The sequence below is a fragment of the Erpetoichthys calabaricus genome, chromosome 2, assembly GCF_900747795.2.
Source record: "Erpetoichthys calabaricus chromosome 2, fErpCal1.3, whole genome shotgun sequence".
NCBI lineage: Eukaryota > Metazoa > Chordata > Cladistia > Polypteriformes > Polypteridae > Erpetoichthys > Erpetoichthys calabaricus.
The window spans coordinates 177,800,654-177,827,137 of record NC_041395.2 but is presented as its reverse complement, the minus strand read 5'-3'; the positions used below and the strand labels follow the sequence as shown (position 1 = coordinate 177,827,137).

Here is a 26,484-nt window from a genome sequence, read left to right as displayed (position 1 = left end):
TAAAATGTGAGGCAACTAAAGCATTTTTTTTTAACACAATCCCTTCATTTCAGGGGCTCAAAAGTAATTGGACAAATTAAATAACTGGAAATAAAATGTTCATTTCTAATACTTGGTTGAAAACCCTTTGCTGGCAATGACAGCCTGAAATCTTGAACTCATGGACATCACCAGATGCTGAGTGTTCTCCTTCCTTCCTCTGCCAGGCCTTTACTGCAGCGGCTTTCAGTTGCTGTTTGTTTGTGGGCCTTTCTGTCTGAAGTTTAGTCTTCAACAAGTGAAATGCATGCTCAATTGGGTTAAGATCAGGTGACTGACTTGGCCATTCAAGAATTTTCCACTTCTGTGCTTTAATAAACTCCTGGGTTGCTTTGGCTGTATGTTTTGGGTCATTGTCCATCTGTATCATGAAACGCCGCCCAATCAGTTTGACTGCATTTAGCTGGATTTGAGCAGACAGTATGTCTCTGAACACCTTCAGAATTCATTTGGCTGCTTCTGTCCTGTGTCACATCATCAATAAACCCTAGTGTCCCAGTGCCACTGGCAGCCATACATGCCCAAGCCATCACACTGCCTCCACCATGTTTTACAGATGATGTGGTATGCTTTGGATAATGAGCTGTTCCACGCCTTCTCCATACTTTTTTCTTGCCATTATTCTGGTAGAGGTTGATCTTGGTTTTATCTGTCCAAAGAATGTTTTTCCAGAACTGTGCTGGCTTTTTTAGATTTTCTTTAGCAAAGTGCAATCTAGCCTTTCTATTCTTGAGGCTTATGAGTGGCTTGCACCTTGCAGTGCACCCTCTGTATTTACTTTCATGCAGTCTTCTCTTTATGGTAGACTTGGATATGGATACATCTACCCCCTGGAGAGTGATGTTCACTTGGTTGGCTGTTGTGAAGGGGTTTCTCTTCACCATGGAAATGATTCTGCGATCATCCACCACTGTTGTCTTCCGTGGACGTCCAGGTCTTTTTGCGTTGCTGAGTTCACCAGTGCTTGCTTTCTTTCTCATGATGTACCAAACTGTAGATTTTGCCACTCGTAATATTGTAGCAATTTCTCAGATGGGTTTTTTCTGTTTTCTCAGCTTAAGGATGGCCTCTTTCACCTGCATGGAGTGCTCCTTTGACCGCATGTTTTCTGTTCACAGCAAAATCTTCCACATGCAAGCACCACACCTCAAATCAACTCCAGGCCTTTTATCTGCTTAATTGATAATGACATAACGACGGGCTTGCCCACACCTGCCCATGAAATAGCCTTTGAGTCAATTGTCCAATTACTTTTGAGCCCCTGAAATGAAGGGATTGTGTTAATAAAATGTTTTAGTTGCCTCACATTTTTATGCAATCGTTTTGTTCACCCACTGAATTAAAGCTGAAAGTCTGCACTTCAACTGCATCTGAGTTGTTTCATTTACAATTCATTGTGGTAATGTACAGAACCAAAATTAGAAAAAAGTTGTCTCTGTCCAAATATTTATGGACCTAACTGTAAGCTGAGAATGCAGGAACTGTGTCTCACAAAAGCATTCACATGAATGAGAGGGGAGAGGACCATGGGCATGAGCCGTTAACTGTAAATGGTTGAGAGGAGTGCGGGACTTGAGAAAATCTCTTGGCAACAATCTCTTCTCGTTTCAAGATTTTCTTTTATAATAGAGAGATTAAAACACTGAATCAGTCTGTGAGAAAAGCATTTCTTGGGACCTGCCAGGAGAAACACTGAGAAACTTCTTTTTGCTAGAAATCTCTAGGAACAAAGGGCTGGAGCTCCTAGTTTGACACCAATGGGTTTATTGCATTAAAACAATGTTAAGGTTATAAAAAGTGTCATACGCCCTGGCACTTGCATACCCCGCTAACTCATCAAACAAGTCTCAGGATGTGAGAGGACAAATCACCTTTCTGATTGAGTTTACTTGATAATAAAAGACATGATGAGAAGTGCAGCATGCAAGCCAAAGGAGTTCAGCAACTCGTTTGTAATTTCCAAAAGAAATCTGCATCCACATGGAGCCAAACTATTAGAAATATTTTAGAAGAGTACAAAAATAAAATCTCAAAAAAAAAAAACCCAAAACAATCCCGTTAGTCTTGAAAATTGCAAGTCATAAGGAAAGGCAGCAGTTAAACAAATTGAAGGACAAGAATGAAAGGGCAGATGAAAAGATAATCTCCCTGGTACTGAGAATCACCAGATTGATGGAACTGATCTTTGACTGTGTACATCATCTGGGAAAAGAGACAAACACAGGAAAATGGCAAAAGGTCAGTTGAAAAACACAAACTCTAAAGACTGGAACCCACCGGTGTCAACAACTGTACACTAGGTATATCTCCAGGTCAGATTTTCATTCCAACCAGTTTTGCAATTAGTAGGCAGGCATAGAAGATAATGAAACTTGGTATCTAATTTTATGGATTGTTAGTCCTTTCATTCCTCCAAGACAAATGTTTATTACATTATAGTTTTTCAATTTCCCAAAACCATTATACATTTTGTGTTCTGGAACAGATTTGTTCCTTTTGGTCCTTACCTTCCCTCTCATTTATTTCAAATCATTGTATTAACACCAATACTTCATGATGCATATGCACAGGTTTACATGGAAACACATTAGCCAGAAAGCTGGTGGTTCCTTTATTATCTGCACCTCATTATCAAATAATGACTGGTCAAGAAAACCAGCAACAATGAAAATATTAATGCTGCAGTTTTAAACTAAAATATACAAATAGTAAATAAATAAGTTCTAAATTAAAAATGTTAAAATGACAACCTGCAGCCACTGTTGACGTTCAGGACCAGAGTTTAGTACCCCTGGCTCTAGAAATAGCACTAAATGCATCTCCTTTGTGTTAGAGCAGTGATTACCAAACGGTGGTTCGCGAACCCTGTGCTTTATAAAAAGGGTTCACGAAAAAAATATTGTAATGGTGGAATTTTAAATCCCAAACGTAAAAAATATAACGAAATATTAAATGTAGGCAAATATATTCACAGTACTATTAATAATACAATAATAAAAATGGGTCAACAAATCAATTAAATGTCAAATTCATGAATATTACCTCAGTCACTTACGCGTTGCGACAGACGATTCCGTAAAATTGTCAAGTCGCAACAGGTAACAATCTGTAACGCGAAGAGATGCTACGCAGCTGGCGATGCGTGTACATTCCCATATGATCCGGAAACTTCCAATTCAGCGAACCAAGAACCCCGGATGCACTCGAAAGAACAAAAATAACGTCTGCTGATATAAAAATGCCGCGATCAGACAAGGGAGAGAAGAGTCGAATTGAATCGTACGACGCGCTTAAGAACCACGAGTGATTTTAATAAGAAATTGGTAGTGCATAGTGTGTGTAAATAAATTACATTAAAGACTTTTTACTTAAACGTGCTCACGTCGAACATGAATAATTATTACTCCGTAATTTTATTATGGGTCAATGGTTAAAAACTGGTAGTTTTATCAAGTCTGACATAAAGCTGGACGAGCAATCAATTGCTTCTTCTTCAACTTCAGTCCCTGATTTGGTACCAAACACAGGGTGACGATACTGAAAGTTGTAGTGAGCTACCGTCTCTCCAGACTGAAAGCAAGGAAAAAAACTGGCGAACATAGTAAGACAAAAGAGAAGAAACGAAAATATGACAGCGACTATTTACTAATGGGTTTTTATTTTACCGGGGATGAGTCAGAACCTAAACCGCTTTGTGTAATTTGTAAAGAAGTCCTGGCTAACAGCAGTTTAAAACCATCACTTCTTCATAGACACATTGAAACAAAACATCCAACGTACATGGATAAACCTGTAGTATATCGTAATGACTACACAGGGGGTTCGCCAGTTTATTCCGGTTTTTTGAAGGGGTTCACAAGGAGAAAAAAGTTGAGAATCGCTGTGTTAGAGCAATGAGCTCATAGTTGGGAAATTTAATGTTTTAAAGAAATACAATCCTTTCTTCTTTCAACAGCATAAGTCTAAAACAATGTAAATCTGAATAAAGTTTTATCTTTAGGTAAAGAAAATCAGTAAAAATTGCATATTTTAGAGTAATCAAAAATTCAAGAGGACATTACCCAGAACATGGATACCAGGACTCATTTCTGGAACATTGCCTAAAATTGGTGGCCTGGAAACCCACTAATAGTCCTGCTGAAGTTAGTATAAAAAAGTCCATGTGGAGCCATGACCATTAGAATAGTTCTGTTTGGAATGACTTTAGCACTCACCTTTGAAGGAACTTCTTTTGTAGTTTAGGAGAGATGAACAATGGAGTTGGAATAGACCCTGATTAAGAAATCAGTAATAGAGGCAGCTACAATGAGTTGTTCCAAAATACTAGGCTTGCTACAATGACAACCCAAAGAGTGTACTGGTGGACTCCAGCAGTAAGTTAACCATCAAGATAAAAAAAGTTCACCTCCACAACACAACCACATGTCTCCAGATCGAACCAGGCATTACTGCCAAGCCTTTCCTGGACACAGGAAAATTCTGTATGTGTAAAAAATTCAGTGAGGATGTGAACACGGGCTTTCCAATTTCCTCAGTGATGTTCTAGCAAACCCATTCAACAAGTCTGTCTGTGTGCTGCAAAAGTGCAGAAATCGTGACATCACTTGAGGATATTGTTGAGGGGTGAAACGAACATCTTAAAAATGGTTGGTATAATAAAGATGTTAGTTTAATTAGGTATTGTAGACTAAACTCTTATGATTGAATACTTTAAATAAAATTCAGTTTAAAAAAAATAAAAAGGTTGGTATGACCTACTTGGAGGTGACAGAATGAGAAGCATCCACTCACCCATCTTCTCAGCCCATATCAGTCGCTTCTAGCAGTTTGAGGCACAAACTCTGGCCAGGAAACCCATTTCTGGCAGATTGCACTCACTCACAGTGAACCATTTAAGATGAAATAAAACTTAAGACGCTTGCTTATGGAGACTTTGGGTATACTGGTTTCAGTTTGCTGCATAGTTAGCAGTACAGACATAATTTGGCACAAATGTACACAAACCTCAATAATTTACTGCAGATACAATTACAAATGAGTGGCATTAGAATATACCTTGGCAGTGTTGCAGCTCTGTGATTTAAACAGATTCAGAAGTGCATGGCATTTTACTGACTCCTCCTTAAAGGTTACTGTGAATAAATTACATTTTCTAAAGTATTTTATTGTAAACTCCACAGCTTAAATTTACTGTTAAGAACTCTACTGTCATTCTTTGTACCTTGCAGAAACCATATGGCAAATAACACAATGGCCTGGATTTTCAGACGTTCTTGTTTATCACAGTGCAGGTAAATGGAAGGGATTTTTTGGTGGTGAACTGAAAATTTCAGCATCCCTTTTTACAAAAGAACCTGGAGATTGGCAAGGAGTTTGCATGTTGGTCAGACACACCAGTATTTCCCTGTACCTTACACAAGTGATAATACTACTACAACCGTGTATGATGCAATAGTAGCCATTACTCTTTTCTGGCTCATTTACCATCTTATACAAATACACTGTAAACATCACATCAGTTGGGAAACAGAATCTAAATACATCAGGATGAAAAAACTACTGTCCCAGTGTAGCTATAGACACAGACATGCACTTGAAGCTACCACTTTTCTCCTTACCACAGTATTGGATGCACAAATTATTCATTTTTTGTGTGTTTTGCTGGCCTTTAGAAGTATTCCACACAGGTCTGGAACACTCTTCATCAGTGCTTGCCAATACTATTATAAACTATTTCTGATTTGACAACTTGACAAAATGCTGTCCAGTCTACTAGGGTCAGCCATCAGGTTTCACTGCGCAAGCTGCAAATGCAACTCCACCCTGTGCCTGGGGGCCAGAATACTGACTGATCAGAGCAGCTACTTCCTTCATTAACCCCTGCCAGATTCCCATTGTTCAACTATCCCTCAAGATGCCAGATGGAAGCAGACAAGAGGAGCATTGTGTCAATCTATGAATGCGGGTTATCATAATCACGACACACCTTTCTTTAAGGAAAAACCTTTCATTAGTGAATACCATTGTATTTTACCCAACCCAAACCCATCATTCAATGCTGCCAGAGTTTTAAGATGAGACATCAAATATGCCAGATATCAAAACATTACATTTACTTCAGATAACTTCATTCCTTCTCTTTCTTTTTCAAAGTGTACTTAGAACTACATTCTTCTAATCATCATTGTTCAACCTGGGCTTGCTAGAAACAAATGGAGCTGAAAGCTGATGTGCTACTCCATGCATTTGCAGTAGTGGACATACACCAAAAACCAAACCTGAATAAGTGGACAGTCCACTGCAGGGAAAACAAACACAACTACTTGCACTCCTACAAAGTCAGGTTAGAGCTGCCAATTAACCCAAATGAAATGGGGGCAAAAACTGTAGTATCCAGGGACAAATCCACTCAGAGACTAAAAGAAATTTCAAACTTCACTCAATATTCACCAGCCTGGGATTTAAACTGAATTTTCCATAGCTGCGGAGCAGTGGCACTAACTACTGGACTGCCATGCTGACCAAACCTGAAAATCGTTTCCCCTATTTATACCTGGCATTTTTTTAAACTGCTTAATCCTGTTCTAGGTTACCTAGTAGTTAATATTCAAAAAACAAAGAAAGACAAAGTAGCCTTTATTAAAGAAGGTTTGTATTTGTACTTAACGTAAGAGTTTTGATGCAGTAGTACTGCAGTGGACATTTTTATAACTTTAGTTCAACATTTTCTAACATCCGAGATCAAATAGGTAGGATATTTAAATCCAGTGGGACAAGGGGCATTGTATATAGCTTTACATTGTATAATTTCTGTGCTTTCTTCAGCTTGTTGCTCACTTCTGTCTATCATTAACGTGGCAGTCAAAGCCGGAGAGGCTGGTGCTCTTATTACACCAGTTAACCTTTAAAGCTGATTGCAAATTGCTGAAATGAAAAACTGGATTCGAATTTCTCCATAGATTTTTCATGAAGGCTCTAACCTTAATAAGCACATGATCCCACAATTAACCATCTAATTTTAAATGACCTCTAATCCATGTTTTACATGGTTGCAGTGTCCGGGACTCTTGTGTGTAAAAGACAAAGCCTGGGAAATCTTTCCACGATTATCTGCATTTCAGTCCGCTGAAACAAACTCTCCAATGCTGCAGTTCCTCACTAGGGAGCAGGTTAACCACCCTAAGGAGCCATTTGTGCTAAACAATGCTCAAAAGCCTTGGCCCTTAGATTTCATACAGATGCCAAGTGATTTTTATAAACAGTACACAGCAGAAACACAAAGACCTTCACGGGAGCTGCAAGTTACTTTATTTTTTTCAGTACTAAAAAGTTGTAGAGTGTTTAAATAAATTAAATATACAGCTCAGATATATTAAAAAGGCAGCCTCACACTAAAATATAAGAGATCCTTTTTAATGATGGACTGGTAAGGTAAGTGAAAATAACAAAAGGACAGATTCAGAGGCAGAGAAAGGAGAAAAAAAATGAGAGTGTTGATGGTGTATGAAGAATATCCCTTGGCATCACCACTGTGGGGCTCTAGATGGAGAATTAATTCTGGAACGGCCTGCAAAAATAAAGAATTGCATAATTTAGATTAGTTTCCACAAACAGATTTTTTTTGCCATTTATAATCCCCTGTTACAGCTTGATCACCCAGTCTTCCCTGGACACCAGTGGTTTACACTTGTTAGCTTATTATGACTTTATTGGTGTGGATAGAATTATCCAATCCAGTACTTAAAAGTAAACAGTTATAGCCTACATTTGACAATAGTGCTCCTGAGAAGGAAGTATTTAGTTCTAACCAATTTCTTTTTTCTATGTCTTATTCTATATGATTGTTGTAGTATAAGCAGTCAAGTATCATTTTCATACAGTTTTAGTGTATTGAGATATTAGGTATAATGGTAAAAAGAGGATACAGAAAATTAAAACAATATATCACTACTAACATCTCAGGCATCTCAGTAAGCAAGGATTAAGTACAGGAGTACATAGTGTGTTTTTTTTTTAATTAATATTCACAAGGGCATTATAAGTTTTCATACACTGCATTATTAAAAAAAAACAATCTGGTTTGTATGGCAAACCCTATAGGTACTGCTTCCTTCCATTTTTTTCAGTGACAGATTCAAGTATTTGTGTGGGAATGTTTAAATGGTTTCAGCACATACACACATAGCTACCATATGTAAATGTTTATAGTGCATCTTACTTTCAACTTGGTCTTCTCTCTCTCTCTCTTATAAATTTAAAGTATTCTGTGTTTCTGGCAGCAGTAACTTAAAATTATGCTGCTTTCTTGTTTTTAATTATAAACACTTGATCAGTACCATGCAAAGCTGGACCAAAATGGACAAACTAGAAGACAGTTAAAATCTGTCAAATACACCAGCAGATCACAATAATATTTTTGAAATTGTTTCTAGGGTTACACCAAGTTCAAACAGACATAGTCAAAGTAGTAATGGAATCTGACCAGTGGAATTTAAACATACTGTAAGTGAAGGTGAATTGTTACAGCATTGCAATGTACTTTAAAGTTGTTGGTTACGACATGATGAGATTAGAGTTGTGTTATTTGAAGACTTACATCCATATGACAATAAGAACTGCATTTTCCTTTTAAATGTACCATGAACACACAAAACTATGACTTGAATTTGTTTATATCTTGCAATATCCATATAGTATCAACGGTTAATTTTCATCTCATTGGTTTACATTACACTATTAGTACAGCTTATTGCATGCAAGCTAAAATTCCTGGTGGAAAAAAAATGTTGATAGTGTGGTTGATGACAAAAAGAATGGCTACTATTCTAAAAAGGTTTTGGAGGTTTCAGGATTACTGCATCATTTATCGGTGTTAAAAACTGGGGCACCATTGTGTGTCACCAGAATATACATTTCCAGGTTACTCTGCAATGGCACAAACGCAATCATTAAAAATCTCCCTAATCTGAGGTGGTAGTGATACATGGAAAAGCTCATGGGCTAATTATATTAATTACTCAGAAACATAACATATAACAGACAAAATGTTAGTTTAGAAGGCTGTAACAAGGATAACTGAACTTTAAGACCAAACAAACCTGAGAAACAGATATGGAAAATAATACTGATTTATAGATGTTAAGAAATATTACTACATCTTATAAAGAAACATAACTTGGTAGTTTAATGAATTAACATGTTATTAATTATGAAATATACTTCATCTTTTTTATTTATATTTTAAGCTATAGGTAAAAGAAATATTTCCAAATTTTCCTAAGTAATTATCTTATATAATACGCTACTGTGGCTGTCCATTTGTCAGTTCAGGATATTAAATCACCTGTAGCACAAAAACCGATTGAACTATTGACCTGAAATTTAGTACAGATATACTACATGATGTCTACTATACGCTTTCGGGGTGATGATTAACTTCCAAGCTCTTTTTATATTTATTTTATTGCAGAATCAACTCTTGGCAGCGGCCAGCAGGGTGGCCGTGCAGCACGTGTACGGGCGCCATTCTCATCCCTACCACCTGCACCGTTACTTCCCCTTCCTCTTCATATCTTAAATCATTCTTGAGGCAGATTGAAGACAGAAGTGCCAGCTTAAGTGAAAAATTAAAGAAAATGTGCAAAGTAATTGCAACACAAACACTGACTTTTAACACGAAAAGATGCTGACAAAAGAAGCGGGCCACTAAGGTGGAGAAAATAAGAGCTGCTCAGGAAGCAGCAAGCGTATCAACCTCTGAGCAAACGAATGCTAAACGTACAGAGAAAGAGTATGAAAACTAGGAATGCTCAAGTCAAGTGTATTCGTGCAGTGTGCCATTACTGGTATCTACTAACAGAAAATAGCACAACGAGCCAACATTAGTAAAAAAAAGAAGTAATAAATGAAATGTATGTCATTCCCATATTTCTTTGGGATTATTGTTGAGGTTATTAGGTACAACAGTAATAAAGCACTTGCCTCATTTAACATTTCACTCTTGTATTTACAGTGTTCACAATGAAGTATTAGTCATAACCTTTTTAGTATATTTGATAACAAAGACATTGCTATTGATTGTATAAACACAATATCGTAAGACTGGCTAGTTAAAGTTTCGCAACATAAGTATATTTTGTAAAATTTCAGCTTCAATGGCACAAGATACTTTAGTCACCTTACTTGGTCTCCAGTTTTACAGCTCTGAAGTGGTGCATTTCATACAAATGAGACATGAATATTTTTTTTGTTGAAGTAACTAAATCATTATTTTTCTACTGTTCAACCTATAATTGACATACCAGTCACTGTATATACATTTTTTTAACAAAATGTCTTATTATATTTTATAGTGGTGCACGGCTTCCAGCCATTTATGAAAACAAAGTTAAATGAAAGAGTCCGTGCTTCTTAAAAGCATAGTGAAACTTATGATTTAAGCAGGGCTGTTAAAAAGCTCCTTTCCTGCCAAATCCATCTTTAAAGAATGCTTGCTTATTCATGTTACATCACATAAAAAAATGTTTAGAATCATTAGCAATGGTGGTCCTTCGTTGTTTACATATCACACACATTAATCTGTGTGTGGCAGGACGGCCAACAGACTGAACTGTTAAGGGTGAAAACAATTAATCTCAGCACCATTTAGGGGCAAAGAGACTAAATAAAGTACAACAAACTTGACACTTGGGAAGTCTGAGAGTAGGAAGATTCTTTAAAGAGGCATTTGAACATGACTGGTCTACATATTACGTCATCAATTTCCTTGGCAGTTCTTTAGAATTACTACAAGTATTAAAACAGTACAATACAAAGAATGCAGTTGCTCGCTTACACTTACAAATATACACACTGAATGGAAAGAAACACAATCTAGTGCCCCCCTTCCCCCCCCCCCCCCAAAAAAACTGAAATTACTGTAGAATGGAAAAAAAAAAAAAGAGAATCCATAGCAGTGTGACATCACAAGTATGTTAATCTTGGCCAGAGTCTGAGCACTTTATATGTAGTATAAAAGGGTCTGGGCCTTTAAACAAATTTGAAGAGACTAATAGTAGTTTGGGTCCTGTTGAGGACTTTGGTTTTCACCCAGATGTTGATTTGTACTGGTCTATTTAATCAGAAGAAGGGTGTAATGTAGTGAGGTGTGAACAACAATTTAAAACAGCAGTGAAGTTGTTGAGAAGGTTGTACAAACTTATTTCTAACCTAAAATAATATATAGTGGCTGGTACACAAGAGACAGAATGGGACCAGAAAACTGGACGTTGTACACATCTGTGTTGCCCTGTGACATATAATTTCCTTTTTTTGTTAACTGCCAGAGAAAAACTGTTTATTCTGTTTTAGGAAACTGTTCACCCAATTGACACCACTAAGTTCCCCCCGTATCTGATGCCTCTTTTTTCAGTGTCTAACAATAGTTGGCAAGCATTGATGGATTCCACTTGCCCCGATACTGATTTTACCATTGTTGCAATGTCCCGGTGAAACCTTTCATCATGTCCATTACTGACTGCACCATGATCAGTAGTGAAAAATTCCAATTGTCAAGGCAGAAATATCATCTTTAGCAAGATGTTGCATTTTATGGTTTTGTATGCTTAAAGCTCGTTGTCAACCAAAAAAAATTCCTGACAACATCCCCTTTCAAGAGATTTCCTCTGGCCCCCAATGACAGATCTTCAAACTGCTTGTTATTGACTACGTGTCTAATTTGTGGACCATCAAAAAATGCTTTGTATTTTGTGGAAACATTCGTCTCTAATATCAAAACCTTCCCTGTTCAGCACATTCACAAAATTTTACATCATTCCAAGTTTTACTGGAGGAGGAAGCAAAATATATTTGTTGGGTGTTTTTATATGCCACACTTCTCTATGATGGAACCAAATGCTTACGAGGCGGCAAGTTCTTTTAGTGTATGAGACCTTTTCGCACCGCTTCCTCATTTGCAAACAAAACAACAGCAATTAGTATATCGAAGCAGCATTCCTAGTAACTGTGCCACTACTTTTAGATCACCACAGAAGTTCCAGATACAGTTATTGTACAGTACATGTATATATGATATAATAATAGAGGAAACAACAAAAATAAGGGTACATGTCAGAAAAAATTTTGTAATCAGAAGGTCAAAATCCATAAGATGCACCATAAATCATTCAGTCTTTGTTTTCTAGTATATTTAATATTGAAAGTTAACTGGACAGTTACTTTTCTAGACGTTATGCATCACAGATGTTTTACTTCTTATTAAACATTGAAAAAGGCACTGTACAGTTATGCATATTGTAAGAGGTACTAGGTTCTAGACATACAAAGGTTTTGAAACCTATAGTATATCGATAGAAAAATATAATTTCTCATTTGAAAACACAGTGCTTTATCAAAAATCCCAAGATCAAAAATTCTTGTGCCCCAATGACTATGCAGTACTGTGGTTAAAATGAAAAAGCATTTTTTGCTTTTCCAAAGCATTAAAGAACAGAGTACCATCATTTGTCTATTGTTGTAATAAGAAATTACAGGAAAAAACATTATCTAGATGCTCTATTAAAAGTGAGAACAGACAGATGTATGAGGCTTAATAAAAACAGACATGAGACTATTGTAAAGTTAATGCAGCAATTCAAGAAAATAGGATATGTTTCTAGGATTCTTGATGCAGAATTTGGAAGCAAGCAAGTTATTTATATGTGACTGCAAACATTACCCAAAACATGTTAAAAAGTATCTTCTTATTCATCATGCATTTCTTGGACTGAAGAACATTACTTATCTTAGGAAATAATGTTTTTTTTAATTTTTTGATCTATGTAAATGAAAAAAAAAAGTTCTTTTAAATGGTAAGCAACAAGAAAAAAGGAGGTAAAATCTAGTGTTTTTTCTTCAGTTTATACTACATCATACATACAAATACACTCCTATCTCCTATTGCTACGGCCACAAAAACATAAATTACCTTCTACAGGTGAAAAAATAAAAATATAAAGCAATTCTAACTTTTAGAGAAGGCATATATGATTGGCCCTATGTGGAATTTATTGATGTAGTGATCGATAGGCAACAGTGTTTGGTAACAGACACCCACCGTTTTCATTATGCTGTCTTCAGAGCACTAATGCTTACTTTAGTCGTCTACATATTCAAACGGCTCTGGGGCTTCTGGCTCCTGCTCTTCCTCTTCAATCTTGGGCCCATGAGCTGCTACTGGCTCAACTAGTTCCTCTTCTTCTTCACTGGTATCTTTCATAATAATAATTCCACCAATGTGCAGCTGACAATGAATGCCAAAAATAGAAAATTTTAATTGAAAAATTAAAAAAGGCAGATATAAAACTGCAATAATAGGAAAAAAGTGAGCACTTTGTGACACAGTTGACAAAAATATGAGCAGCTCAAATAGATTAGCAATCATGTACTCTGCCCTACCACAATAAAGGTTTTACATAAAAATCTTTAGTTCCTCTAACTATTTAAACATTTATTACTGTACACTACTGCTTTATTTACTGATTTTAAGGTCTGCTTGTTCCTATTTTCATTTGGCTGTTGTTTTATCTACTAAATCAGCTGAAATAATAAAAAGGAGGAATAACAAAAAAGACGGAAGATAGGAAAGTGAACTAAAGTTCACTTAAACAAACTAAGTTGATTTAAAACATCCTTAAAACCTCCATGAATACAGAGGAATCCAATTAAAGGAGAAAAGAACTTACAGGCTTGAATGGCTGGTAGCGGCAGGTCTCGGGCATGCTGAGCACTTTGAGTTGTGCAGGCATGACCCGGGCGGGGTTCTCCAACAGCTGGAAGTTTGGCTCTGGCTCTTTCTTCTTCTCCTTTTCATCATCCTTTTTCTCCTTCTCAGATTCTTCCTGTGATGGAACCATACAAGGAATGAGTGCTTCTATGACAGATTGTTTACATGACCCCATATGACAGCTGAGACCTCAGTGTGTGGAATATGTCAAATGCGGGAATGGCTTTTCGTTTCTTAACACTCTTTCATTTTTCTAATTATGTTATATACATAACTGCAAAAAGCTCACTCCTCAGTGCATATTCTGAAAAGGATGAAAACATTTTTACCAAGTAAAAGACAAGCACCATACATAGCTACATGACCAAGAATACAAGAAAGAAAAATAATAACATGAAACTGTACTGTACAGATTTTATGTTTTGTTTACAGGCTGAAACAACACATTAAAAAAAGTATAATTGTTGACTATTTTTTGTGTACTTGTCAGATGCACTGTATTCAACAAACAACAGCTCTTTACAGAAACACACAATGCTGCTTAATTCAAAAGTTTAGTATATCCTCTTTAGTGAAGAAAATTTAGATGGAGCAATTAGATGAAAAAAAAAATCATCTCATCAATCACCTGGGGCCTCATGTATAAATGGTGAGTGCACACAAAAATGTTGCGTATGCCGGTTTCCACACTTACTTCAAGATGTATAAAAACTAAACTTGCCGTAAAGCCACGCATATTTTCACAGCAGCCTCACACTATGTATATGCAAGTTTCTGTTTGGTTTTGTAAACTGGCAGCACTCAGCGTCAAAGCAGTGCTACTGTTTCTGTGATATGCTTTTCTTTTTTAGAAATCTATGATGCGGGTTTTATCAAATACACCGAAATTAATTGCATATCATTTACAAATTTAATTCACTTGATTGTAATCAATCTGTAACAATATAAATGGTGCATGGAATGGCCAAACTATTCCAACTACCATGACTGCTTATCGTTGTTAGAACACACTGCAAATGGAAGAAGTAGAAGAAAGCGCATATTTATAGATAATTACTGGCTTCTAAGTCAATTTCGATCTCCAAGAGTTGAACTTGGAGCTTTGTGCTGAACTGGGCCAGGCTTTTTAAAGGCAGACTTTAATGAATTGTACTCTACCTGCTCCTTTGAAGGTTCTGTCCACCCTCAGTTTTTTAGCAACTGGTGCTTTCAATGTGAACTTGCTGACCGATCTGGTATTTCTCAGTCATCACTGAATTGCACCATGCCAGCTGTATGGTATTATTCATTTGTCATTCAGATATACAAGATTTCCTTACACTGCAATTGAACTGGGAAACATCAAAGAGCAATTCGCAGAAACGTCTACTTTTCCAAATGTGATCGGAGTGGTCAGCTGCACGCACATTGTAATGGACAAGTTTCATCAGCCAGGGATGAACCACCAAAAGAATGAGCTGGCATTACATCATACTCTATATAGCAGGTGTGCCTATAAAAACAGCAGCTTTACATAAGTCGCAGGTGCTTTTTCCAACTAGTGTGGGCAAATGGAAGCAGTCCTTTAAAGGATAAAGAGCAGAGAATTGATCCATTGTAGTGCTTGGCACCAACACTGCACTATAAAGGCGCCTGCAGAGAATGAATTTGCTTATGTAAATAGAAAGCATTTCCACTCTATTAATGTGCTGCTCTATAGTGCACAGAACGTGTGTTGCATTGTGCAAGCACGTAGCATGCTGCATATGTAAAGTGGCACACAATTGTGGCTTGCCCATACCTGAAGAGACGCAGTATGATGAACATGAATCTGACCCAACAAATAATCAGTCAAATCGGACAGCTTTACAACTTCATCTGAATGTAATTAGCAGAATGTAAAAACAGGTAATCAGACGCAACACTTATTTTTTAACCAAGTCATTTAATTTGTGGTTAATATCACATAGTACAGCCCTTATATTCCTTAGTTCATTGGCCATATCTCTTACAGCATCCACTCTTCCATTTTGTGACTCAGAACAGTGACCATCTACACACAGCCAGATGGTTGCCCAGTGGTTTCCGAGGCAGAGGTGTATGTGCAACCACAGCCAGAAGACATGCTCGGCACAGCAGCACCATCATGCCATCGGCACGGGGGTCAGCTTTTGTAATATTGTCTGAAACAGAATAAACAAACAGCAGGCTGTGACTCTCATTTACACATCGACTGTGATATCTAACCACTTCTTTTTTCTTTTTTTTTCCGGGCACTGTGTGTCTTTCTGAACTTGAATTTTCAAGTGTCTCTGCCACACTTTTGTGCTTATACCACTGCTTAAGCCAACATATAGACCTCCTTTTTCTGCAAGGAATCTTGGTGTCATTTTATATTTTTATTCTGGTTTACTGTCTCTTATTCTAATTAAAAGCTTCACGTGTTCTGTATTTTACCTTTTATTTAGTGTATATACTGATATTATTCTATCCAATGTTGTATTTTTCATCTTTTTTTCTGCTTATTTGTTATTTTTCATTTGAGCATGGGAAAAGTGCTATATAAATAAAATGTTATACAGTCTAACTTGTTGTTTAATTCTTTATTTCTATTATGTCATTCTAAAACTCTACTTTCTCTTTGGATTTTCTTCAAACATTTTGATGTTACCTTGCTTGTGTTTTTCAGAATATTGTCATGCTACAGACCGAATAATGTTATAGCTTCACCTCACCAAGGGATGGCATGAAATTCTACTAAATAATCTTAATACACAGTATGATTCAGTGTTGCTTCAGCTCCTGCATGTAAAGATGAAACAAAGCATCACCAAACATGATACTACCATCTTAATATTTAACTGCTGGCATCAGGTTCTTGCTACAGAATACAGTGTTAGCTTTTCTTTCAGAAATAATGGCTTATTATGTTGATCATTATCTGTCCTTAATACATTGATCCATTACTCTTAAAAGATTGTGCTGGTGAAAAGTAATATTATGTATGTAGCAATCACATTCCTGTTAGTAAGCAGTTTTTTCTGTCTTGTTGCCCCATCTCGGATCCAGTTCTCACCCTCCTTGTTTTCTGACATTGGGGTCAATAACAGGGACCACAGATAAGAGAGGGTTTGCAAATCACAAGATAGTGTTCTAGAGTTTTTCTGAATTTTATGTTTTCTTGGGCATAGCAAGAAAACAAGTGCCATACTTTTATTTATTTGAAAACTATAGCTCTGACAGTAATTTAGCTGTACCGCTCCTCAAAACCCTTTAACCACCCGAGATGACACAATTATAATCTGTACTACTGATCCCTAGTGCAGCAGCCAAAAAGTAAAATAATAAACAAACCACAGAGAGAGTGACCAACAGTATTTTCCTACTAGCCACACAATGTAAGCTTAGAAGACACCAAGAGAGACGCAAACTAAAAAATATTCTGATATTTAGACAACCATACACTGAGGAGCCCCACTTCTCTCTTTACAATAATCCTCAACAAGAAAACCAGTAATACACAAATAACAATTATATAAAATTTGATAATATACAATGTAATGTGCGTATGTTTGACAATTATTCTCCAAAATGTTTATGCTAGCTAGGGATTCGCCGAAATCAGACAAAATAACATCCACAGCCCCTTTTCACAGGTCTACCATGCCCTCACTTGAGTTCATCTTTTCTGCTCCAACCATTCACTAACCTTTTCCTTTGTGTATTAATGAACCAAAGTTCATCTAATGGCTTCCTGCAGGCAGTGTATTTCCTCGAATGTTGCCACTTTTTCTTCTCCCCCTCTGGCACTGCCCTACCTTATTTTTGGTTGGAATTTCTTTTAACTGCATATTTGATTATCTTTAGGACACTTAAACAAATGAAGTAACACCACTAAAAATGTACATTTACTTATTTGGCTGACACCTTATCCAAGGCGATTTACAACATTTATGATACAATTGGTTACATTTCTTTTGGTTTTCCAATTGGAGCACAGGTAGGTCAAGTGACTTGCTCACAGTCATACAGTGTCAGTAGAGTGATTTGAACCCATAACCTAAGGGTTTCAAGTTCAAAGCCTTAACCACTATACCACACTGCCTTGAAAATGTAGAAACTGACAGATTAAATTCTATTTAAGGACATGGAAATGGAATTGAGGCTTTGCCTTGTCTAAGATAAACACAACATTTTTCAGTAAAATGAAAAGGAATGAGTGAACACATGTATCTAGTCATTTCCAGGCATATCCCATGCTGTATGAATCTAAAGTTGGTTTATAACTGGGGTACTTACCACCTCCATTTTCTCCTCATCTTTTTCTTTCTTCTCCTTCTCTTTTTCTTTCTTTTTTGCTTTAGCAGTGATGGACAAGACTGCTGTGGACACCTAGCACAGAGGAGGAATCAAAAACAAGACTGAAGAAAGCAACTTGGGAAAAATGTACATAAGCATAATCAGATCCTTACTAAAACATTTCTACAGAAATAGTAGATATACTTAGTTAATTTTTTTCTTATTAACTACACTTCCAATAATGAACACAGCAAGGTATTTAAAGATTACAAATTTATTGTGAGCACAAATTTTACGGAACTCTTCTTAGAAGGATAAAGGCAACAGTGTATTCAACCAAAGCACAGAGAACAGGGGCTGAGGCTCTGTTTCTTCTTGTTGTGTCTAAAGGTTAGCTCATAAGCCCTTCACTTGTCACTTTGTTTTTAAAGCAACCTTCATCATAGCAGTGTCACTGCAATCTTGATCGAGTTTCTGGAAGAATGATTTTTCATCTGTAAACAGCAAACATGGCAAGTAATAAGTAAATAGCAAGTGAATAATTGTTAACATTGTTGTTTGAGTAACATTGTTAATCACGTCTGCTGGATGCACCCTTTTTAAATTAATTAAACTGTGATTACAGCAGTTCCTTCTTTATATCATCCTTTATAACCTGCAGGTTTGCTTGTAATCCACGGCCCAGATCTCTTTTCTCTTCTATGTCCTTAAGCTTTTTTTTGGTTCCTGCATTTGTTTGACCTCAGGTGACATGCTGCCTAACCAGTAAATGCCTTCTTTTCATTAGTCATAAATATATTCCAAGGAGACAAAAGTACATTTAAATATCTATACTTCTGACCAGAAATCAAATTAGAGATAACAATAATGTACTTAATGACATATACAACTGAGGATTCCCCATAACCCCCCCCCCCCCCCCCCCCCCCACCGTTGACTTTATCAGAACTTTCAATTTAAGATTTTGTAATTATATTTATAGTACTTTACATAATGAATGACCTTTAAAAATGCAATGATAGAGAAAGGGAACCTGAGTGAAAACACAATGTACAGTTTTTACATCATTCAAGGAAAAAATAAGCTAAATCCCTATCCTTTATGTGAAAAAGTAATTGCCTCCATAGTTATCTTTTTGCAGGACCTTTGCAACTTCTTCATTTTCTATATTTATATTAACAAATTTAGTATAATACAAAATACAACCTGAGAAAATATAATGCACAGTTTTTAAACTTCACCAATACCTAGAATACCCATGTGAAAAAATAACTGCCCGCTAAACCTAATACTTAGTTGTGTCACCTTCAGCAGCAACAACTGCAATGAAATGTTTCCAGTAACAGGAAATCAGTCTTATTCATCACTTTGGGGAAATTTTGTCCGAATCTTCTCTACAGAATTGTTTTGATTAAGCCAAATTGGAGGATTTTCAACTATAAACTAACCATTGAAGATCCAGCCACAACATCTCAATTGGGTTCAAGTCAGAACTTTGACTACGCCACTTCAAAACAAATTTTGTTTACCCTCGGGTTGTTGTCCTGCTGCATAACCCAATTATGTTTGAGCTTCAGATCAGGGACGTATGACTGGACATTCATCATCAGTGATTTTTGGTAGAGAGCTAAATTCATGCTCCCCTCAATTATGGCAATTCACCCAGGTCCTGGAGCAACAAAACATCCCCACCTCATCACAATACCACCTCATTTGACTGTTGGCATGATGTTCTTATTTTGGAAAGCTGTGTTAGCTTTACTCCAAATGTAACAGGGCACATATCTTCCAAAAAGTTCCACTTTTGATTCATCAGTCCACAGAACTGTATTCTAAAGGTTTTGGATTTAGGCAAGGTGATTAATGTTAAACAAACCTTTATGGTCCTGTTGTTTAACAATGCTTTTCACCTTGCAACCATTGGATACCCATGGATACCATTTTTTCCTCAATCTTTCTAATGTTGAAATCATGAATGCTATCATTAACTGAACTGAAGGAGACCTACAGTTCCTCAGATGTTGGTCAGGTTTCTTCTGTGACTTCCTAGATGAGTTTTCTATGTACTCAGAGAAATTTTGCTAGGCTGGTCACTCCAGGACAAATTTACAACGGTTCCAAGGTTTTTCCATTTGGAGATGATGGCTCTCACTGAACTTTGTTGGAGTCCTATGGTTTTAGAAAGTGCTTTCTAATCCTATCCCAACTGATGTATTTTTCAGTAATTTCTTACTCCGGTCTTTTATTTCTTTTGATCGAGGCTTGGTAGGCTTAGAGGCTTGTTGAGATTGTTTACTTAACTTCACATTACTGCAAAGCTTCTATTTAAATAACTAGGGGGCTCTGCCTCCTGCTCGGCAGCCACTTCACGTCTCTGCCGCTCGTGTATGTGTATTTCACTTTCACCAAACAACAAACCTTTTAATTCTCGCGGATACGCCTCTTCATTGGGAGGAAACACTACTTTTCCCTGGTGGCAACATGAATTAGGCGATATACAAGTCTCCGACTTAAAGTTTAAAGCCAAACAATATCTACATACTTCTGTCATATCACCTATGTCCATATATTCAACCTCTTTTCGCTGTTCCATTATTTTACAGAGTAATAATGTCAGTTTGTTAGCGATAATCAGTTTTTTGAGACTTTCGAATTTTAGTAGTTTCATAATCTCTAACCTGCTCTGCATGTGTATTGCGCCAAAGTTTTTGAACCTCTTTACGACGTTCTACTTTCTCTTCTACTCTGTCTTTTATTTCCGACCCCGCTTGGAGCTGAGAGCACAGGAACTGTGTCTGACAATAGCATTCACACAAATGAGAAGATGAGTGGACTGTGAGAAATGGTTGTAAATGTTTGAGAAGAGGGCGGGACTTGTCAAAATCTCTTGGCAAAAAAGTCTCATCTCGCGGGACCTGAAATGATCTCTCGTGGGAGTTGAAATTGTCTCCGAGAAAGTCTTGTCTCAGGATTTCCTTTTATAATAAAGTCAAGTCAAGTTGGGGAGAATATAATAAAGATATGTTTATGTTCAAAAGGGATGGCACCAATCAGGCTTGGTTGTTTCTAGTCTAATTTAACCCTCTATGACTTAAACCTGGTTCATTGGTTGATTGAGTGACTAAGAGGGCAATTCCCCCTTTTTGTTTAAAAAAAAAAACATGGGTGATACAGGTGTTGGTGAATTTTTTTCCTTTAATAAATCAAATTATCATTAAAAAACTGTTTTGTTTACTCATGTTGTCTTCTGTATTATACTAAATTTGTTTGAAGAAACAGAAACAAGTATTACAAAAAAACAAAAACAGAGGAAATCAGGAAATGGATAAATACTTTTTCACAGCACTATTAATGCTTCCTATAATTTGTTAATAGTCTTTTCATATTGCTGTTTAGGAATTTTAACCCACTTTTCTGCAAATTGGGTTTATTCAGACACATAGGTTTACAAGTGTGAATTTCTCATTTCAAGATTTGCCACAGCTTCTCTGTTGGGTTCAAGTCAGGACTTTGACTAGGCCAGTCTAAAGCTTTAATTTTATTTCTTCTGATCTATTCAGTTGTAGACTTGCTTTCTGTTTTGGGTTATTGTCTTGTCCAGCTTGAGATCACAGACAGATGACTGGACATTCCCCTTAAAAATATTCAGGTAAAGTACAGAATTCATTATTGCTTCAATAATAGCAAATATTTCAGGTGCTGAAGCAGCAAACCATGCCCACACCATCACACTACAATCACAAAGTTTTAAGTGTAGGTTTGATGTTCTTACTGTGAAAAGCTCCATTAGCTTTATGCTAGACATTGTATAACTTGAACCTTCCAAAAAGTTCTACTTTTGACTCATCTGTGCATAGAACATTATTCCAAAATGCTTGAGGATCATCCAGGTGATTCTTTGCAAATATGAGATAAGCACTGATGTTACTTTCAGAAAGGTGAGGTTTCTGCATACTCTCCTAAGAGACCCACCTTTACTCACTTTCTTCTGCTGGAGTTATGAATATTGATCTTAGCGGAGGCTAGGGAGGCATGTAGTTATTTGAAAGTTATTCTAAGATCCTCTGAGACTTCTTCAATTAATCATCATTATACCCTTGAGGTAATTGTGGCAGGTTTGCCTTTCCTGAGAAAGTTCAATACTGTTCCAAATGTTCTCAATTTGGAGATAATGGCTCTCACTGTGGTGTGATGGAGTCCCAGACACTTAGAAATGGCTTTATAGCCCTTTCCTGATTAGTAAGTTTCAACACCTTTTTTCTGCATCCCTTCTGGAATGTTAAATGATCAAGGCAAAGTGTTCTGCTTGAAACCTTATGGTGACTACTTCACTATCACGGTAAACTTTAATATATGATGAAGTTTAGATTCAGCAGGGATGGCGGCAGTCAGATTTGACTGTGTTCAGTCAGCACAGCTAAATAATCAATTAACCTTGGTCAACTGTTTGAATGAGAAACTAAGTAGGAAATTACCTTTTCACACAGGACATACAGGTGTTGGATAGCTTTAATACTGCCATATATTAAGCAGAAATTAAGCATTGTTATGTATTTACTCCAGTTTTCTTTACCTAATATTACATTTTGTCTAAAGTTCTCAAGCCCTTCATTATGAGAAATGTACAAAAACAGAGGATATCAGGACAGGGGCAAATAGCTTTTCATAGCACTGTATTATAAAAAAGTAGAATTTCACCACTCAACATTATAATTATTCTAATTAGAGCTATCTAATTACACTATTTAACATGTTTAATTCCAACACACAAAATATATTTGTAATTCACATTATGGGTAGTTAAAATGCAATTACAGGTACCTCAAATTAGAATACTGACTAGCCTAACCATTACTGTAAAATAAATTGCCCATCAAAAGTTTTAGAACACCTTAGTCTTTCCAGTTTTTCTTCAAATTTAATCAAGTGAAATGCAATGAATGACCTAAAATGATGAAATGGAAAACAGAAAACTGCCAGAGGTTTAAATTTAAACTAAGTTAGCAAAAACTGGACAAAAGGAAATATCAGAATAGTACAAATTGGCCTTCTTCATGAAACCACTAATAGATTACAACCTGCAGATGTTCTGCAGTAATTAAAGTAAATTAAGCCTTGCAAGTTGAAGCAAACAATTTGCACAGGTGTCCCAATTTCTCTTGATTACTTTAAAACCCTTGTCTCTCTTAAAGCAGAGTTGGAACAGACTGAGTTTACAGAGACTACACCCTCTGAAATTCTACATGGACAATATTCCAGCGATAATGGCAAGAAAATGACAATTAACAAATGAAGTGATATGGAGCATAGACGTAGAAGAACCTTAGAAGTGTCAGTGAGTACTCTGTCCTACACAATCCAAAGGCAATTGGAAACTAAGAAACTCTGATAGGAAGATATCTGGCACACCCAATGTCACAACTGAATCAGAAGACAAGTTTCTGAAGGTTACCTGCTTGCGCAATAGGCACCTCAAAGCACAACAGAAACTTTTGACTGGTAGTGTAGGAAAAGCAGGAACTGCCACTAATATACTGTAAATATGAAATCTGTGCAGCTTCAACTTTAAAAATGGAGATTAAATTTAAGAACTGAATGGAAATTTTATTGAAGGTCTCTTATTAATTCTAAGCCCTGCAGCAATACGTATGAGGCAAACAATAAAAAAAAAGAATTTTTGTTAATTTCATTTGTTTCAGATGTGTTTTATAGAAAAAACAAATCATTCCGGATACCAAATATTTTGAGCTATATTCTAGCTCTGTATACGTATACTGCCTTTAACAATGTTTGGGATAATGTTTGATTTACCTGCTGCTCCACACTGTAAAATTACAAATCAAACAATTCAGACATGATTAAAGTGCACATTGCAGACTTTTTTTAAGTGTTTAATTACTTCATTAGTGCAGGTATAAGATACTTAGGCTTACTTTGACCTACAGACTACCTTTGGAGTATGTAGTTGCCATTGTTCCACATGAGGACAAGAGCTATGACAATGAAAGTCAAAGAAGCCATTATTAGGCTGAAAAACAAGAATACAACCATTAGAGACATCGGTAAACCTTAGAATTACCTAAATCAACTGTCTTGAATATCATTAAGAAGAAAGACCACACTGGTGAGCTGAGTAATTGCAAAGGGATTGGTAGGCCAAGGAAGACCTCCACAGAAGAATTCTCACTATGATAAAGAAAAAGCTCGAAATGCCTGTCTGACCAGTCAGAAACAGTCTTCAGGAGGCAGATGTGTATGTGTCAGACACTACTATACACAGAAGATTCCATGGACAAAAACACAGAGGCCACACTGTAAGATGCAAACCACTAGTTAGCCACAAACACAGGATGGCCAGATTGCAGTTTGCAAAAAAAAGTAGTTAAAAGAGCCTGCAGAATTCTGGAAAAAGGTCTTTTCGGCAGTGTTGGCAAAAGCAAAGTGCAGAGACGAAAAGGAACTGTCCAAAATCCAAAGCATACCATCTTGGTGTTGGAGATGTTATGGCTTCATTGATGATGCAACTGCTGATGGCAGTTGCACAATGAATTCTGAGGTGTATAGAAGCATCTTATCTGTTCAATTTCCAGTAAATGCCCTACAACAGGATAATGATCCCAAACATACTGTTAAGTCAACACAGGAGCTTTTCAAAGCTAAAAAATGGAAATACTTGAATAGGCAAGCCATTTAAATCCAATTGAGCATGCCTTCCATATTCTGAAGAGAAAAGTTAAGGAGACAAGCCCTCAAAACAAGCAGGAGCTGAAGATGGCTGCATTTGAGGCTTGACAGGGCATCACCAGAGAAGATACTCATGCCCCTGGTGATGTCTATGAATCACAGACTTCAGGCAGTCATATGACTAGTTTAATATACCTGCCATTGCTATGTCCCAAACATTGTGGTGCCCTGAAATAAAGAGACCATGTACACAAAGTGTTGTCATTTCTACATGTTGTCACGGAAATGTATGCAAATAACCTTAAAGTCTACAATGTGCACTTTAATCACATCTAATTGTTTTATTTGTAACTTTAAACTTTAAATCAAGGAAAGATGACTCTTTGTCCCAAACATTATGGAGGGCACTGTATATACTCAGTGGCTACTTTATTAAATACACCTTTATAAAAACCACGTACGAGTCCCATTTACCCCACAGCAGCCTGAATTTATTAAAGCGTTTATTCAATGAGGTGTTAGAAATATTCTTCAGGAATATTCATCCAAGCTGAGCTGAAAGACAGCATCATGGAGTTTTGCGTAGTTTCACTAACATTTCTACTCTGACCTCTCTCATTGACAAAGTGTTTTCACCTACAGAACTAAAATCTGCTAGATGTATTTTATTTATTCCACTATCCTCTGTAAAGTATTCACTGTAATGTGTGAAAATGCCAGAAGAACAGTAGTTTCTGAGATGCTGGAAGCATGACGTTCAACACCATTGTCAAAGTGATTTAGATCATGTCTTGCCAAATTTAAGGTCTGTTTGAACAAGAACAAAACCTTTTGGGCATACCTGGATATTAAGATGCAGCCACAATATGCAATTTGCAGGAAATGAACATTTCTGTTAACAAGCAGGTGTTCCTAATAAAATGGGTCCAGAATGTACAAATATATATATTTTTACATATACAATTTTAAAATTATTGTTAATTAAATTCTCACCTTCTCTTTTTCTTTCTCTTTTGGTACTTCAAGGGGAGGAGGATAAGCAAATGTAGACGGTTTACAGTTGGATCTGTATTGTACTTTCGGCATCTGTGGGGAAGGATATAATCTGTTCATGTCACATCGAAACAAAACAGCTCTCAATGTAACTTATTACACTACAAAGAAAAACATCTTAAAATTGTATTAATCAAAAGAATTATTTTACAACTAAAACTGTTTAAAGAATGACCACGGATTAAAAAGCACAGATATCACTTAATTTACAGAAAAGTATTATCTTGTTACCAAACATTTTTGGGGACCTATCAATTATATTAATTTCATATAGAACAACCTGCCACATCTTAAAACATCTTATTAAGTCCATTACAACAAAATCAGGAGATTAGAAATTTCAGAATGACTTGTACATTAGTTGAACAACTTGTAAAGCCTACAACTGCCATATTTACCTTTAAAAGAAACAAGTACCCTAATTCCAAACAAAACATTTGCCAGACTCAAATGATGCAAACCAACATAATGAAAACGTTATAGTTTAGAGATACCAAACTGAAAGAAAGGACATAGAATTTAGCATGAAGTAATCATAACTACAAGTAAATTCATAACTGGAACAGGTTAGTTTCTGTATATGAAGGATATACACATACACATATATATACATATACACATACATACATATATATATATATATATATATATATATATACATACATACA

At 36.4% G+C, this 26,484-nt stretch overlaps 1 protein-coding gene across 3 annotated transcripts in view; it reads right to left on the bottom strand.

Moving 5' to 3' along the window:
• Positions 1–7,436: 7,436 nt before the first annotated feature.
• Positions 7,437–26,484, bottom strand: part of psmd1 (proteasome 26S subunit, non-ATPase 1) — a 238,805-nt gene continuing 219,757 nt past the window's right edge. For 2 of the 3 annotated variants that reach the window (XM_051923647.1, XM_051923646.1), the window contains 5 exons: positions 25,757–25,849; positions 18,080–18,172; positions 13,761–13,916; positions 13,171–13,318; positions 7,437–7,606 (listed from right to left, as the gene is read on the bottom strand). In XM_051923647.1, coding sequence (XP_051779607.1) covers positions 13,172–13,318; positions 13,761–13,916; positions 18,080–18,172; positions 25,757–25,849 — 489 coding nt within the window. In that variant the 3' untranslated portion in view covers positions 7,437–7,606; position 13,171. Of the gene's footprint in view, positions 7,607–13,132; positions 13,319–13,760; positions 13,917–18,079; positions 18,173–25,756; positions 25,850–26,484 lie in introns of all 3 variants that reach the window. The other variant, XM_051923648.1, reaches the window with a different exon arrangement.